Raw genomic sequence first — 18,006 nt, 5'->3', positions numbered from 1 at the left:
GCAACAGTTTGTACAGATAGATCAAAGTAAATCTAGACTCATGAATATAAATTGTGGGGTACCTCAAGGATCCGTCCTAGGCCCAAAAATGTTATGTACATGAATGATATATGTAAAATATCAACGCTATTCATATTTGTTTTATTTGCAGGTGACACAAATATTCTATGTGCTGGTGTGGATTTGCAGCAGATTCTTGGGGAAATCACAAAAGAAATACATGTTATAAACAAATGGTTTGATACAAATAAACTATCGTTGAATCTAGATAAAACAAAATTCATGTTATTTGGAAAACACATAAAAGTATTGTGGTAAATATGACTATTGATGGGGTTAACATTGAAAGGGTTACTGAATTTAAATTTCTTGGGGCAATCGTGGACCACAAAATCTGCTGGAAACCACAAACTGAATATGTTAGGGGGACGTTGGCTCGGAGTTTTGCCATCCTAACAAGAACAAAACATATTCTCAATTGTGAAGCTCTTCATACATTATATTGTACACTACTCTCACCCTATCTGAGTTACTGTACGGAAGTGTGGGGAAATACATGGTCACTGTTGCAACTGTGCAGTCCAACAAAACAAGGCTCTCATCTATACGGTATCAATACTTTATAAACTTTTCTAAGTTTTTACTGCTCTTCATTTCTATATGAATGAAAAATTTGTTCTTTGAATTTTCTTTATGTTCTTACTTTGCTTTATGTCATCGGTTAGACCATTCCGTATTTTAACAGCTGCCACTGAGATACACCAGCTTTGTAATGTTGTTCTGAAAGCATGTGTTTTAAAACTCAAATGGGCTCTTAGGTTGTGCCCTCCACCCTTTACATGAAACAGTTTCAATATCTTTGGGGGAAGTTGGTTGTTTTTTGCCTTATACTATATTTGTGCTGTTTAAAATTAAACCAGATGTGGAAATTTCAGTAGTCCGATCTTTACAAATAGTTCATTAGTATGATCTTTGTATCCTGCTTGATTTATTAATCTAATAGCCCGTTTTTGCAGTAAATTAATTGTTTGTAAGTTACTCTTGTACTTTGTTGTATTTCTTTTTTTCTTTATTTTTATTTTTTGGGAAAAAAATGTGTAAATTTGTTAAAATGAATGAATTGATACTCTTAGTTTAAATAGGATTATTTTTTCTCTTCTTTTGAAACATTAAATATGTAAAGGCGGTAGGGCCTTAAAAGTGTATACTTCAACCTACCTCTTCAAACAATGTTGATTGTCACAATTTATGTTATTTACTTCATTTTTTAATTGCTAATGTTTAAAATAAAAACAAACAAACAAAAAAACATCTCTGAAATTGAACAGTTTATTGAATGACAGGATGCTAATTATGTAACTAGACTTTACGTATTTTGTAATTTCCCTCTTGCAGTACCTACGTCCTCCACTAGAGGGACTATGCAGAATTCAATGCAGCTGGTTTCTGAGGAATGTACCAATCCTGTTATTGAGAAAGGTTCTAAATAAGTTTATCTGGTATATTGTTAATGACTGTAGAGTTTATCTAAGCTAATACAAGAGATACAAGGAAATGGCCCTTCTCCTTTCTTAGTTTGATGTTTTTATGATTTATTTTGACATAAAATTCAATGGAACTGTAGATAAATGCCAAACCCACATCAACCACATTTCACACCTTTACAGTATTGTTTAGTGGAAGGAAATCAGATGTAGATTCATTATATTTCATCAAAATTGCACTGCATCTTGTCCATGCTCATTCAATAAACAGAATATTAACACAAAAGCAATTAAAGTTTAAAAAAAGTGTAGTTAGAGTTTTTTTTTATTGGAGCTGAATCATCTGCAACTGAGCAAAATTTAAGATTTTGGAAAAACTCACCAGAAAGAACAAATGAATGAAGTTTTATTTGCCTTTATTAAACAATACATGATACTAGAGTGGACACCGATATGTGAATGCAGCAATTAATTTTTACAAGAGGATTCCAGATACCCAGGCAGCGTTTTCCAGCTTTTAAAAGATCCTTGTAAACGGTTTCAGCTGGACACTGCTGACATCTGAGTGTGTGCCTGTACACTTATCTTTATTTTATTTCATATCACGTTACGTTGTAGGATAAAGCAGTAAAAAACGGAGGGAAATCCTTGCTTAGCCATGCAAAACTCAACAAACCAACATCTATAGTTCATCTTAAACCACAACAGCTCACAATGACAGAGTTCAAACATGTCCAACAACACACACGGTAAGAACCCTCGTCTTTTAGGGGGGTTTCCATTCATCCCGCCGTGTACCTCCCAGATTAAAAGCAGGACTTCATTTACATCTCGTGTTTTTAGCATGATGACAAAAACGAATCAAATCCTAAAGGACGTGCATGCATCTCTTTCTACAATGTACACAGTTCAGCTACAGCTGAGCTCTGTTGAAAAGCGCCACACAGAAGTTTAAAAAGGATGGTTTGAAAAACAGGAAAAGATACAAAGGAATGTGATTAAACTCCTTGATGTTTAGAACATTCATCTTTACATTCTGCTTCCATGACAGCTTGATGCGTTGGTGAGATAGTCAGAATGTGTCCTCTTGTCCTTGTACGAGTAACTTTATGTACCTGGAGTTTCAGATGAGGCTATTTATGTCAGGAAGTAAAGTATTTCCTTTCTGCGGTAGTTTGAGATCAAGAACGGCATTTGCAAATGTAAAGAACCAAGTTTTCCTCCTGTTCTTGAACAACCTCATTTCAGAGAAATAGACCCACTTGTATAGTGCCTTTCAGAGTCAGAGGACTCCAAAGCGCGTTATACTACAGTGTATCATTCATCCATTCACACGCACATTCACACCCTGGTGCTGATGAGCTACGGTGTAGCCGCAGCTTCCCTGGGGCGCACTGACAGAGGTGGAGCTACTGATCCTCCGACCACCACCAGCAGGCAATTGGGTTAAGTGCCTTGCCCAAGGACACAATGTCAGAATTCTCTTCCAGGAGCCAGGATTGAACCTACAACCCTCCAAATACCTGATAATCCGCTCTCCCTTCTGAGCTGCTGCTGCTTGATCCAACCAGACTGATAAGCTAATGGCTAGTCCAAATGTTGCCTCCATCTTAAATCAGCGGCAATCTGTTAAACCGTTCATCGTTGCATGCCAACATCATTTATGAAATAATTACTGCTTTCAGTTTAATTTTACAAAGTTGTTTTTAGCAGGAAGGTTCACTTCCAGCTGGACTTGAGCCCTGGATGCATCATACCTGCTGCGCTTCGCTGCTAACAGAGGAGTTCATGTGATCAGAGTGATCAGAAATAATATTTCAGGGATTGCTATGGAACGTAGGAGCTGCTTTAAGACTTAGTGGTAGTTGGTCTTCAGTCAACTCAGTTTCTCCAAACTGAGGTTGTTCAGGAAGTTACAGGGTGGAAGATAGTAACTACAGTTCAGGAGTGGATTACTCGCTTAATCAACACATTTGCAGTGGTCTCTAGTCAGAATGAATGCCTTGTAAGTTGTTCTCGGGGGAAAATATACCGTGGACCATTACTCTGACCTAAAAGTCACAGACATCATATATGCTGACACCTCGTGGACTGGCGCTGCCTACTGGAGCTGTTGTAGTGGCCGGCCACCATCTTGGATGGGTCAGCAACAGCAATGCGACTCTACCCCTGACTTGCAATGTGGATGTTTTATCACATCAAATAACGCAAACCTGGAGGAGCTTCTGCCATGAGGTGATATTGCTAATGCTAATGTCCGGTTAGCTTAAACTAGCCAAAAAACTAGCTGACTCTGCTGTTTGCTGGATGTTAAAACAACAACAGCCTTCCTCGTTGTGAGTCAAGATCGGTGAGTCCATGAATGCTAATTCACAGTGTGATGTGGATTTGTGAGGATTGTCACATCATAGAGTTTCACCACCTGTTTTCTATGAGAAGCTAATTCATGAGATAGGTGTAGGAGAACGTGTGTTACACGTTCAGCCTGCATGAAAAATGCAAATTGATTGATTATAATCAGAAAAAATGTTTTTCAGTCAACCCTCTACATGTGTTTTTAACTGGTGGTTTGAGTCCTTTTTTGGTCACATTTCGTTCTGTCTCTATTGGATGTTTAACGCAACTTAACTATAAAAATAAATTAAAATGAAAAACCTGCCAAAAATGTTTTTCAGTGGTAACATTATTATTTTTTTATAGTTGTTGTCTTAAAAATACCTTGTTCCAAATAAATAAAACGTTGGTTGAACGAACACACTGATTTGTGTTTTATTCTCTCGTCTCTGTCACAGTTTATCGTTACCATGAAGCAGAAGCATTACATCACTACAGCTGTAAATTTGATAACACACACACACACACACACACACACACACACACACACACACACACACACACACACACACACACACACACACACACACACACACACACACACCGAGATAATCCTGGGACAAACTGGACAGAAAAAAGGTATAAGAAGAAAAAGGGCTTCCTGTCAGTGTGAACGGGGCTGTTCTTAGAGGACGGACATGTTTTTAATTCCACTCCTTGCTGATGTTGATGTTCCACCCCCAGGATAGGTAGGCGTTCTTGTCATCATCGACAAAGCAGGATTTGATCTGATATTGGCCGCGTGACATCAGGCCCTTAGGTGTCTCATCAGCCGGGCAAAGGAACTCCTGCTCCTCAGCTCGAGGGCCGTAGCTTCCCATCATGCACACCATGCTGCTCTCTGGGGGAAGAGGCAAGATGCAGAAGAGATGATAGAGAAATATCGATTCTAACTTCTTACTTAAAGATAAGAGCTTCTGGCTGAGTAAATCCAACTAAAGTGAACGTACGTCTTACTCCTTTTCTGTAGGCCACGTGACGATACCTCAGGCCAGAAACTATTTCTCTGTTCACCTGCAAAAACATAGTTTTACACTTTAATGGTTGAGATCTCATAATGTGTCTCCTCTGTTAAAATCATTTCTAATAAAATGGCAGCAGATAGGAGTTCACATTTCCCATCTCGAAGCATTCAGCTCTATAGGACGGCAGTAACAACATTATTCCAGCAGGTGTCCCCGCAGCACAGAGGAGTCAGCTGGCGCTGTAGTTCTTGTTCCAACTACTGTACACCACAAAGAACAGCCAGGAGCATTAGTTTTCACCAAAGCAAGCAGTTGCAGCAAAGGTTCACATAAATGTATTATGAGCATGAATATCAGGTTCATTTTAAGGCGTTTACTGATTTGAATTCTTAATTTTCCATGGTGGAATGATAATATCACTTATAAACAATGATTAGGCTCACAAATCATCTCTCCTTCAATCAGGGTCAGAGCTATACAGGCAAGCCTGGTTATATAATAATAATAGTAGTAATAACAACAACAACAATACGCCCATCTAAATGTTTTAATAAAGGGGACTAAAAGTTCTAGAAAGACTTAAATTAACAATAGCTAGTTCTTTAAACTTTAAGCTAGCACTTGAACATTGATCTCAGTGATTGTTGGGTCACAGACTTGACCAGTTTCATTTTTGACACCACTTTGCTGCCCTCAGCTGACCAGAAACTGGGCTTGATAGTTTTGTGGAGTGTGTAGGTGTCCTAGGGGTGCTCTAACTGCTTTACGGCTGTTAGCTGTAATGCTAGCAGTTAGTATTTTCAGTTCAATGGGGGAAAAAAGCACAAAAGGAAGAAAAAGAAGTTTGCTTTTTCTCTTGCCATCCTTGTGGAGCCTGGAAGTAAAAGTAAGAGAGACTTTGGAGGCGACTCAAAGGATGACTCTAAACTTTTTGCTTTTAAATCAAGACAAGACGGAAGTTCTCATCTTTGGACCAGAAATCCAGAAAAGGAAATTGCTTAGCCAATCGCCTGACCTGAATGGCTTTACATTAATCTCCGAGAACCAAGTAAGGAACCTTGGTGTTATCTTTGACCAGGACATGTCATTCAAATCCCAGGTTAAACAGGTTTGTAGGATTTTCTTTTTCCACCTTCGGAATATTGCTAAGATTAGAAGCATCCTTTCCAGGAGTGATGCTGAAAAACTAGTTCATGCATTTATTACATCAAGACTGGATTACTGTAATTCATTACTCTCAGGAAGTCCACATAATGTAGTTAAAAGTCTTCAGCTTGTCCAAAATGCTGCAGCTAGAGTTCTGATGAGAATTAAAAAGAGAGATCATATCTCTCCTGTCTCAGCTTCCCTACATTGGCTACCTGTTAAATTCAGAATAGATTTTAAGATCCTCCTTCTCACGTATAAAGCTCTTAATAATCAAGGTCCATCATACATCAGTGACCTGATTGTTCCATATGTTCACTCTCAGACTGCAGGTTTACTGGTGGTTCCCAGAATATCTAAAATTAGGATGGGAGGCAGATCTTTTAGTTATCAGGCTCCTCTCCTGTGGAACCAGCTCCCAGCTTTAGTCCGTGAGGCAGACACTTTGTCTACTTTTAAGACTAGGCTTAAAACATTTTTATTTGATAGAGTCTATGGTTAAAATTTGATGTTAGCCTAAATCTGGACAAGTGGGGGAGTAGAGGGAGGTGGAGTGTACAATCGGTAAAGACGGCTCTACTTTGCCCTGCCTCCAACATGCCTCCATCTAAATAGGATAGATTATCCAGAGTTATCTCTGTAGTTATGCTGCTATAGGCTTAGACTGCTGGAGGATACACTGACCACTTTTCACACTCTACTGCTTTATTCTACAGTCTGCTCTTTAACTGTATTATTTTCTGCTATTTCAGCTGTTAACTTTATTTTCTCTCTAAGTGTTTTTCTCTCCAGAAGAAGCTACAATGATGTTCTGCTGAGCTGTGGTGGCCTCATGGAGGGGGCCATCGTCTAGCACACTGCTGCTAACCACTTAAACATTCTCCCTCTCCTGATAATAACATTTTATTTTCTTTAACACTGAATGTGCTACTACTAGTTTACCCATTTAATTATAGATTCACTAGGATAAATACAATAAAGTTTATCTCTCATCAAATAGAATATTTACTAACAAATCACAATGTAACTATAGAAACACTACTTGGTGTGTGTGTGTGTGTGTGTGTGTGTGTGTGTGTGTGTGTGTGCATGTGTGCGTGTGTGCGCGTGTGCGCGCGTGTGTGTGTGTGTGTGTGTGTGTGTGTGTGTGTGTGTGTGTGTGTGTGTGTGTCTGCTCTGTCTTCTCGATCCCCAGTGAGTTGTGGTGGATGGCTGCTTATACTGAGCCAGGATTCTCTGGAGGTTTCTTCCTGTTAAAAGGGAGTTTTCCTCTCCACTGTCACTTTATGCTTGCTTAGTATGAGGATTGCTGTAAAGTCACTGACACTAGTCAGTGACTTGATGCAATTTGCTGGGTTCCTTATATAGGAAACATTATTTCTGATTGGCTTAATGAACTGACCTGAATTGGAATGTTTATTATGTGAAGTGCCTTGAGACGACACTTGTCGTGATTTTGCGCTATATAAATGAACTTGAATTGAATTGAATTGAATAGATAAAACTGGTATAAATATTGGTGCAGCCTACGCTAGTTTGAGGGAGCTAAAGGATGCTACAAAATCACGTACTGATGGTGAACTGCCTTTGTTGCTACTGGACTTGTAAGTAACAATGTTATTTGGTGTAGATCTTTTTGCTTTTGTGGTTTATTTTAGAATCAGTTGGCTCATGTTAGTGTTAGCTCGTTGCTAGCGTTAGCTACAGCAGACGGCTGCAGGGTTGTTTATGACAGTTGTAATTCCACTTTCAACCAGTAGGGCTCTCAGTTACTTTAACTTGACAAATCCAAATCTTATTGACTCCTCAGTAGCAGTCTTGATTGACTGAAGTTTTTGATTGGATCTGTCAAACATGTCTTATATTGATCAGTTTTGTGAAGAAACAGGTGCACTAACAACGGCTACACACAGTTGCAGATGTTCAGATGTCCTTCTCAGAAGCAGAACTTTCTCTAAAGGAATCCAGCCATTACCTTCCCTGCTCCCTGAAGTTCTCATACTCCCACCTTCTGTAGCATGAGAACATCTGTAACGTTTGGTACTGCTTTAGGGTCACGGGAAGTTGGTGCTCCAGCAGTCACAGAGCCAGTGGATACTTTCTGCACATCACCAGTCCACCACAGGGACACAAATGGGACACACAACCAGGTACACACCCATGCACACCTAGGGACAATGTTGTTAACCTAGCCTAGCCAATTTAACCTAATGCATGCTTTGGGCATTTGGGAGAACTTAAAGAATACTTGAAAAAACCCACACATGGACAGGAAAAACATGCAAACATCACACAGGAAGACTTCAACAAGGTTTTGAACATGCAACCTTCCAAGGCAGACAGTGGCACCAACTGTGCCACCATGCATCCAGAATGACAAAGGAAACTGGTTTGGATGTTCACAAAAAAACAAGAATCCACCAAGACTCAAGTCCACCATGACACGGATGCTGCTGGAACACCAGTTTCCCTCTGTCCATGGTGACACCAGCTTCACACCATCAAGAACAGCAGGTTCTTTCTTGGTCTTCAAGCTGGACTGGAATCTTCAGCTCCAGTCATACAAGCTAAATGTCCTCTGGAGATAAAGTCTGAGTTAGTTGGTCTAATAAACAACGTTGAAGCCACTCTTGAGCATGGAGGTGGTCGCATCACAACGTCTTCATCTGAACAGCTTAGTTGAGTGTTACGCGCAACCAAGGACGTAATTTTCACTTTAGAAGTGAGGGGGGGGGGGGGGGGGTATCTTTACAATATGTTCTAATGGGAAACCGGCTTCAACACGAACGGTTGCTTTTCGCTTGGTCCTACAGCTCCACCAGTGTCAATTTAATATAGCGTAATATTGTTTTTGGATGGTAAAAAGTGCAGGGGTCAAAACTTGACTTTGGAAAAAATGGGGGGGACATGTCCCCCCGTCCCCCCTCAAAATTAGGTCCATGCGCACAACCAAACGTATCTGAGCTGGTTTCTGACCGGATCAATCAGGTTAACATCAAATTTCTTCAACGGCCTTCACAAAACTCAGGCCTTGTCCACACGTAGTCGGGGATCTGCCAAAACGTAGATATTTTTCTACGTTTGGCCTGTCATCCACACGAAAACTGAGCTTTTTCACACGAAAACGGATCTTTTTAAAAACTCCGGCCAAAGTGAAGATCTGCGTTTTCTCCGTTTTGGGTGTCTGCGTGTGGACGGACAAAACCGGAGTTTTAAGGTCCGCAACGTCACTTTCCGCGACAAAAAAATGCTGACATCACGTGTGCGACCTGTGTTTACACTAGCCGACAGCATGGATGCCCTCAGAGCTGCGCTCGCTTTGTCAATTGTCCAAGCGCTTTTTGCTTGTTTGTTTTTGCAAGCGGAATTACTGCTCCTTGCGGAAGACCACAGACGAAGGACGAGGATAAGAACGGGGGAAGTACTGCCGCTTACAGGTCTGGCATGTCCCTAACAACGTATTTATCCGGGTACGTGTGGACAGAGTTTTTTTTTTAACGAGGTGGTGTGGATGCAAAGTTTTTGGAGGGGCGGATATTCGTTTTTTTAAAAACCCAGCTACGTGTGGACTAGGCCTCAGACTGCAGTTCTCTTGGCGAGGTGTTGATTTTGATTAAAAGGTGGATTTGTCCCAGGAAACTAAACCAAATTTGTTTTTTCAAAGAGCCATTCAGATCCAACAAGGTTATACTTACCTGATCTTTCTAAACTCCATTCAGACTTATCCATCCTACCTTGAAGTACACCTTCAGCCTGTATTTCACTCCTTCTTGTAGGGTGAAGCTTTTCTCTTCCAGGGCGCTCAGATCTCCTGCACAAGCACATAGTCAGCATGACATTACTCACCTTTCTTTATAAAAACCAGATACCTTTAGAGCAAGTTCTCTCTCTCTCACACACTCACACACACACACACACACACACACACACACACACACACACACACACACACACACACACACACACACACACACACACACACACACACACACACACACACACACACACACACACACACAAAATCAGTTTAACATTTAAATAGTGACTTTGACATGTCTTTTTTGTACTTCATTGAAAAAACGCATCTCCTATTTCTTAGTTGTGCAGCTGAGTTGAACAAGTTTAAACAGAAGGATTGAACAACAAATTCATAAACCCATCCACTGTCGAATCACTTTATAAGTCCATTTAAAGCCATCCGTGGGTCCTGAGTGCTTCCTAATGGATGGAACAAGATGAAGGAGAGATAAAAGATTAGAGTGGATACAAACAGGATGGTAGGGCTGTTTTGTGAGGCAGAAAAACGAACTCTCGTAAACAAACATCATGTGGGACTGAAGGTTTTGTGTCTCTGACGTTCGGAACATTTAGGTTGCTAAAAATGTTAAAACCTTCTGTAACTGTGCTTGGAGGTATGATTTTAGAGCTCCATTATGTCAGAAACAGTCAAATGAGATAAACATATGGTTTAGAAATGATCGCTCCATCAGTGTTACTGTCTCATTTTATTCAACCCTTCTCACTATGACAACCACAGATCGGCGTGTGCAGCTCATTCTGATTCACCTCCCATCTCCCGAGATGGAGAGAGAGGAGGGAGGATGCTGGCCTCCCCTGGGAAAGTCAGACTCAGAAATTAGGTCAGGATGGGGAGCTGTCTACCTGCTCCCTCTCTCACACACACACACACATGCTGTGCTGTCATGCATGCAAACATGAGCATGCAGAGGCCACATGCTAAACACACTGGTCTTGCAGCTGAAGACTTGCACTTTGCAAATGTCACTCAGACGGCAGAAAACATTGGAAAATAAATCAGCAGAATGAAAGTCGCTTTAGAAACGACCAGAAAACGGCTTTACTTTTGAAGTTCCTCCCACGAAATGCAGGTTAGTTTTTCTGTTGGTTCTAATTTGACTCTCGTAGGTGTGAGTGGGAGTATGTATGGTTGCTGGGACAGATCAAATTTGTTCTCTGCATATGATCCATCCCCCGAGGGAGCGGTGAGCTGCAAACACCGCCGTGGAGGTTTAACCCCCCAATCCAAATCCATAATGGTGAGTGTCAAGCGAGGAGGCGCTGGGTCCCATTCTCTAACCCTAACCTTAACGTCTGTCCCAAGGCGGACACTCGTACCACTAGGCCACTGAGCTGGTAAGAAACTGAGCTGATACAACACACCCTCACCCCTGCCTTCCGAGGGGGACGCAAAAAGTTATATGTCTCCTGGGGGGAACTAAAGGCAGTAACTGAGAAACACTGGCTTAGACTGAACTGCCTGGCATTTAATAAAGTAGTAAGTGGGAATTTGAAGTGAAATGAAATTGGATTTAGCACAGCAGTTACAGGCAACAAACTGGAACAAACCATGAAATGTTTGGAAAAATATTTCCCAAGCTCTGATTTTTTATCACTCCAAATATGAAAAAAGTCTGTCCATCCATTTTCTGTCAGTGTTTGATTTCAGGAATTATGTGACTAAAAGAGTCCCCCTTTATGACATCACAAAAGGGGAAAATAGCATTGAACCACCTCTCACATGCTAAAGAGAGCTGCTGCTGGAGGAGCAGCCCCATGAGATGTCTAAGCTGCATCTGTTACACACCTGCTTAGACTCTATCAAAGCCTGGATGGCTGGGAGCTTTCTTCAGCTGAATGAAGATAAGACTGAGATCCTCATCTGTGCCCCAGACAAGCTGGTTCCCAAAGTCAGAGACTCTCTTGGTCAGCTTGCTTCCCACACCAAACCTTCTGTCAGGAATCTTGGCGTGACCTTTGACCCAGCTCTCACCCTGGATTCTCATGTCAGTTCTCTTGTTCGCTCTTCCTTCTTCCATCTCAGGAACATTGCTAAGCTGAGTCCCATTCTGTCTCGCTCTGAACTTGAGACAGTTCTCCACACCTTCATCTCCTCACGCTTAGACTACTGTAACTCTCTTTTCACGTGTCTGAGCAGAACCTCCCTGAACCGTCTACAGGTGGTTCAGAATGCCTGTGCTCGGCTTCTGACCAAGTCCTCCAAACACACCCACATCACCCCGCTTCTCCTCCAGCTTCACTGGCTGCCAGTCAACTTCAGGGTTCATTTCAAGATCCTGGTTCTGGGGTCTCATTTATCAAACATTGCGTAGAATCCTTACTAAAACCGTACTTAAGCTCAGCAAAAATAAAGTACTTATGCCAAGTAGGTTTGTGATCTATCAGACATGGAGTACGCACAGCTGCACGCAATCTCCGCTTCATAAATCAGAAACTATCTAGAAAGGTCCTCAGCTGCTTTTTAGTCGCATCCCGCCCTCACCACGCCCACTTACTGCCATATATAGTCAATGCAAAGGGCCTTGTGGATCTCATGCATATACATAAGTCGGCTTATTGCAGCATTTCGATCACGACCGCAGATCAAGGAAGCGCTATTTCATAAACAGAAATTGAGGGACTTGTGGGTGAGGTGAAGAAATGAAAGGAAGTGCTTTTGCAAAACAAATAAGAGAAAATCTGGAGTGGCACAACGTTGCTGAAGCAGTCAATGCTGAGTTCTTCAGAGAGATCTGTGGCGGATTTAATGAAAACCATCCGATAAGGATTTCATCCCCAGACTCCCGGGTGAAAGTCACATGCGCTAACCAGTCAGCCAAATGGAGATCTCCCTTGTCCAAGTAGCCAGGGCGCATGATCAATAGAGTCACAGTGACAGGACACACCCTGTCACAGACACATGACATTCGGTCTCAATCTGTCCCCATGCTGAAATTCTGCATTCTGTGCTTCAGGCTGAGTGTGTGTGTGTGGGAGGTCTTGTTCTGTGTGAAAGCGAAGCGGTACAAGTGATAATGCTGCAGGATTTCATAATTGTATCTTCTCAGCAGCAGCACTGCAGGTGCTCTCCATGTCCAACATGTGCGTAAGCCAGGTCCTTAGTCAACTTAAAGTTGCGCACATTTTTCCTTTAAGTTTTCTTTCATAAATCCCAAACTTTGCGTGGAAAGTTGCTTACGCAGTTTTCTGACCCCGTTTTGTGCGTAAGCAAGCTTGATAAATGAGGCCCCTGGTTTTTAGGGCCTTACATGGACAAGCACCATCATACATAGGTGATATTCTCAGTCCCTACACTCCCAGCAGGTCCCTGAGGTCCAGTGACCAAAGCCTACTGGTTGTGCAGCGCACCAGGGTAAAGACCAAAGGTGACACATCATTTGCTGCTGTGGCCCCCAGACTCTGGACCTCTCTCCCCCTGAGCCTGACATCAGTGGACTCAGTGGTCTCCTTTAAAAAGCAGCTGAAGTCTCACCTGTTCAGGCTTTGGTGTGACCTTCTGTTGATTCTTCACCACTTTCTTTTCATGCTGATGTTTATACCAATTCTGTCTTTCTCGGGATCCCTTGATCACCTTGTCTTATTCATTTTTGTCATCCATCACATTTTTTAAATCTAAATTTTTCATCTCTCCCAATTTTTTATTACAATATATTTTTAAACATAGTTTTATTTTCATTTTTGATGAAGCGCCTCGTGACTTTTTTTGTATCTTGAGAGGCGTTACATAAAAATAGTTTATTCTTCTAAAGTATGATACCATCCAGCACGGCACGATGCAGTAAGGACGATGCACTACATTTAAATTCAGCGCCATATGAAGCAGAGTGGTAGATTGCAGTACTGTATGATGCTGTATGTTACAGTTCGTTGCATTTTGATTTAGCATATATGACACAACATGGTACAGTGGAGCACAGTGAATTGCAATATAGGACTACGCAGCTCGATACAATGCAGTATTATTACATGTGGCACGATATGAGTATGGTACAGTAATATGATACAATGCAGTATGGTATGGTGCAGCATGATTTGATTTAGTATGGTGTGGTCTGATATAATACAGTCCAGTCTGTGTAGTGGAGTACAACATGACATGACAATACAACTTGGTACAGTGTGGTGCAACACAATGTGAAAATATACATGCAGTATGATAAAAGTACTTCTTTTTCCCCTTTGGATATGTAAAAAAAAACAAATTTTGAGTATAATCCATCAATAACATTCAGCCCATAACGTATTAAAATGTCCATGATGAAAAAAACAGCAGCATTACTGTTACAGCATTCCTCTTCTTTGTTGCACATGAAGTGTTTTATTCTGCTGGCAGTGTTACATCGGGCTAGCATTCAGTTCTTTTGAATAAATTACCATGTTTTCATGGTGTCACAGAACAAATACCCTGAACAGGCACAACGCTGTTTAAACAGAGAAACAGCTACTGAGGCTGCTCAGCGTGTGTGTGTGTGTGTGTGTGTGTGTGTGTGTGTGTGTGCAGAGGTGTGCCGTCTCAGCAAAATAGCCCTCACAACATTAAAATATAACAATGTTTATTTGATTTTAGGGCACACAAACACTGACATTTAAAGCCAGGAACACTGACACTTCATTAGTAATAATTAAAATCTTTATTTTTTCCATTTTCCCCTTCTTTTTCTTTATTTTCCCTTTTTTCTTTGTTTTCTTTTTTTCCTTTCTTTTTTCCTTCTAATAATAATTAAATTCTAAGTATTAAAAAATATTAAAACCTAAAAGATCATGGCTGTGTTGTTTCTCTTAACACCCAGTTGTAGCAGAAATCCACATTTTATGTCCTCAGGTTAACGTTGTATGGATTTACACAGACAAGAACAATAACATTTTCACACAAAGGATTCTTTCACACTTAGCAGGACCTACAATCTATACTGTTGCAGTATTTGAAAGCAAGTTTTTCTTTGCAGTTCAGTGAGTAGAGATCAGCAACAATAACCACTTACATCACGTTTAAACCAGTTCCACCACCTAAAAAAGCTGCACTTCCCAGTCTAGTTTTGGCCAACCCTTCCTAGAAGGCATTTAGCTCATTTGGCAGAAGGTTTTCTTCTGGACACAACAGACTTCTGCTAAAGTGTCAGAACATTAGCACAGAAACTACATAAGAAGGTATAAACTCACTAGATTTGTGAGATGTTGTTGTTTTTTAATGAAGAGAATAAAGTGGTAATTTTTCATATAAACCGTAGATTCTTCATTGGGGAAAAATGGAGGAACAATATGACCATGACTTTGATTTTTGGTAGGGATGTCCCAATAAAACGTTTTTCACTTCCGATACGATACCAATATTGCAGCCTTCAGTATTGACCGATACCGATATCAATCCAACATGATGTCAGCACCAATCATACACACTTTTACCTATTTCATAGTGTGGAATGTATAAAAGGCTTGATCAAGTGATATTACTCAAACAGAAAACAAAAGCCAGCAGCAGTAAGTATTCTTATTAACCTTTGGTTGCATAAATTTGAACAGCTGAGGTGAGGGACTTAAGGAAAAAAACGCAATGTTGTTCACTGACCAACCGCTACACAATCCTCATGCAATGTTTTGTGATCCTGCTTCAAATGCGCGACGAGGTTGGACGTATTATTCTTCCCCGGTTCTGTTCCACCACGGGAAACTTGTGCATGACAGTGTTGCCAAACTGTCTTTTTCAGACTTTAACAGAAAGTACAGCCACATGGCCAACACTGTTCCTTGCTACTTTGCTAGCACACACGGTTCTGATCACGTGGAGTTTGCACGCTGGATCTGGGCGCTGATGTATAGAATTGCTGGAATGGAATTTAAAGCGGAACGTACTGCTAATATTGGAGATTTTTGATGCAGTCCGATATAATCCGATACAGTGTTTTGGGGCCGATATCAATATCGAAACGAGGCATTCCTAAATTCTGGTTTGTGAATTTGGGTGTTGAAACTTGAATTTTTAGGATTTTCTGTTCTGTTTTCTTTGATCAAGCAAGAGTTTTCCCTTTTCTGGTGTCAGTGCCCTCAAAAACACCACTACACACAGAAGTACATCTGAATGGGTGGATCTACCCTGCTAGGAGACACAGCAGTCCTATCCAGCACGTACCTGTTAGGTCCATGGTGATTGGCTCAGGAGCGTCGTCACACAACAGGGCCAGTCTGGTCACCCTGACATTCGGTCCAGAGAGGTCTGGTGGAGAGAAAAAGTGTTGTTAAATTCAAACATGATTGGAATAATTTCACTTAGGAGCCGTCTATGTTGAAGATAGCTAAACACAAAGACTGGAAGCAAGAAGAAAATATCTTAGGACATTTAAAAGTGCTTTGTGTAAGAATGAAGTAAGAATGAACTCATGGGGTCAAAAGTTTATTATCAGCCACCCATTTGGGGGGCAGGGGGGGGGACCTTCTCACCACCATTCAGTGACTCTCATGGATGTTTGCTGTTATAGATCAGCGACAGAAGATTCTAGTTGACAACTGCAGACGAGTCATACGGAGTGAGTTGGTGCCTAGATAAACACATTTCACTAATATTGAGTTGTTGGTAATTGAAAAAGTAGCTTGAGATTTTTTTTAGAGCTAAATATTTTAAGATTACGCGTCTTTGAGTGACCTAAAAAGCACTCTATAAGTTTGATGTATTATTATTATTTGTTTATGATTCACCGTTCTAATTTGCCTCAAGCCTTCTTCACAAGATATTAGTTTAAAACAAAAACATATCGAGGCTTGTTAGGGTTACTAGAAATAACTGCAGAGTCGCTGCTGTTACTAAGGATCTTCCAAACGCTGGTGCAGTTAGCTCGACGCAGACTCTGCAACACTGTAGACTCACAGATCGTAAACAAAGGCGTCCCTCTTTGGCCTTTTTGAAAGGTGAAAACCTGGCCACCAGTTAAGATGTTGCCATGTTAAGAAGGGAATCTGTTTCAATGGAACCTTCCCTCCACCCCGATTGAGACATTAAACTTTTTTGTGATTATTTCACAGTAAAATTCTTACACATTGTGCTTTTAATACTTTAATTTCATCATCGATATCAAAGATAAAAAAATAATTTTACATTCTAAGCTAATGAAAAAATGTAAACGAGTGCTTGGTGTCAGACCATAATGTTTTTGCCTGTGACGGGATGTTTGTTAGCAAAACAACTTATCCTCAGGCTTCACTTTAATTTACTATACGTCGTCGTCTCGTCGTCGTCGTCGTCTTCCTCCGCTTATCCGGGTCCGGGTCGCGGGGGCAGCATCCCAACTAGGGAGCTCCATACCGTCCTCTCCCCGGCCTTCTCCGCCAGCTCCTCCGGCAGGACCCCAAGGCATTCCCGGACCAGATTGGAGATGTAACCTCTCCAACGTGTCCTGGGTCGACCCGGGGGCCTCCTGCCGGCAGGACATGCCCGAAACACCTCCCCAGGGAGGCGTCCAGGAGGCATCCTGACCAGATGCCCAAACCACCTCAACTGACTCCTTTCGATCCGGAGGAGCAGCGGTTCTACTCCGAGTCCCTCCCGAATGTCCGAGCTCCTCACCCTATCTCTAAGGCTGAGCCCGGCCACCCTACGGAGGAAACTCATTTCGGCCGCTTGTATCCGCGATCTCGTTCTTTCGGTCATTACCCAAAGCTCATGACCATAGGTGAGGATTGGAACGTAGATTGACCGGTAAATCGAGAGCCTGGCTTTCTGGCTCGGCTCCCTCTTCACCATGACAGATCGGCTCAGCGTCCGCATCACTGCAGACGCTGAACCAATCCGCCTGTCGATCTCCCAATCCCTCCTACCCTCACTCGTGAACAAGACCCCAAGATACTTAAACTCCTCCACTTGAGGTAGGACCTCTCCCCTGACCCAGAGTTGGCAAGCCACCCTTTTCCGGTCGAGAACCATGAGTCATTAGAGGACTAAAGAGGAAAAGTGGCTATAAAAAATGGATACATTAATAGTTTTTCTTGCTTTCGTTTTCATAGATCTGTTAAACAACTTCAGCCCTGCTCAAACATATAAAAATTTAAATCATTTTGAGGCTTTTAACCCTTGAAATGCCAGTTTGAATACTCAAAGTCATCACTGTAATTTATGGAAAAAAAAAAAAAATTATTTATTTTCCAAAAAATAAAATAAACTACAATTTCTTCCTGGGGCATTTATTATAAATCAGTCTTGGTCATGTTAT

General features: G+C 41.4%; 1 protein-coding gene across 1 annotated transcript in view; it reads right to left on the bottom strand.

The window, feature by feature from the left end:
• Window positions 1-4,334: 4,334 nt before the first annotated feature.
• arhgdig (Rho GDP dissociation inhibitor (GDI) gamma) overlaps window positions 4,335-18,006 on the bottom strand; it is a 48,494-nt gene continuing 34,822 nt past the window's right edge. The window contains exons 3-6 of the mRNA XM_015945452.3: window positions 15,936-16,019; window positions 9,724-9,800; window positions 4,829-4,892; window positions 4,335-4,719 (exon numbers count right to left, since the gene is read on the bottom strand). Coding sequence (XP_015800938.1) covers window positions 4,523-4,719; window positions 4,829-4,892; window positions 9,724-9,800; window positions 15,936-16,019 — 422 coding nt within the window. The 3' untranslated portion in view covers window positions 4,335-4,522. The remainder of the gene's footprint in view (window positions 4,720-4,828; window positions 4,893-9,723; window positions 9,801-15,935; window positions 16,020-18,006) is intronic.

The sequence above is a fragment of the Nothobranchius furzeri genome, chromosome 12 (assembly GCF_043380555.1).
Source record: "Nothobranchius furzeri strain GRZ-AD chromosome 12, NfurGRZ-RIMD1, whole genome shotgun sequence".
NCBI classification, from domain to species: Eukaryota; Metazoa; Chordata; class Actinopteri; order Cyprinodontiformes; family Nothobranchiidae; genus Nothobranchius; species Nothobranchius furzeri.
Note: the sequence above shows the minus strand (reverse complement) of the source record. Positions and strands in the feature narration are given on the sequence as shown.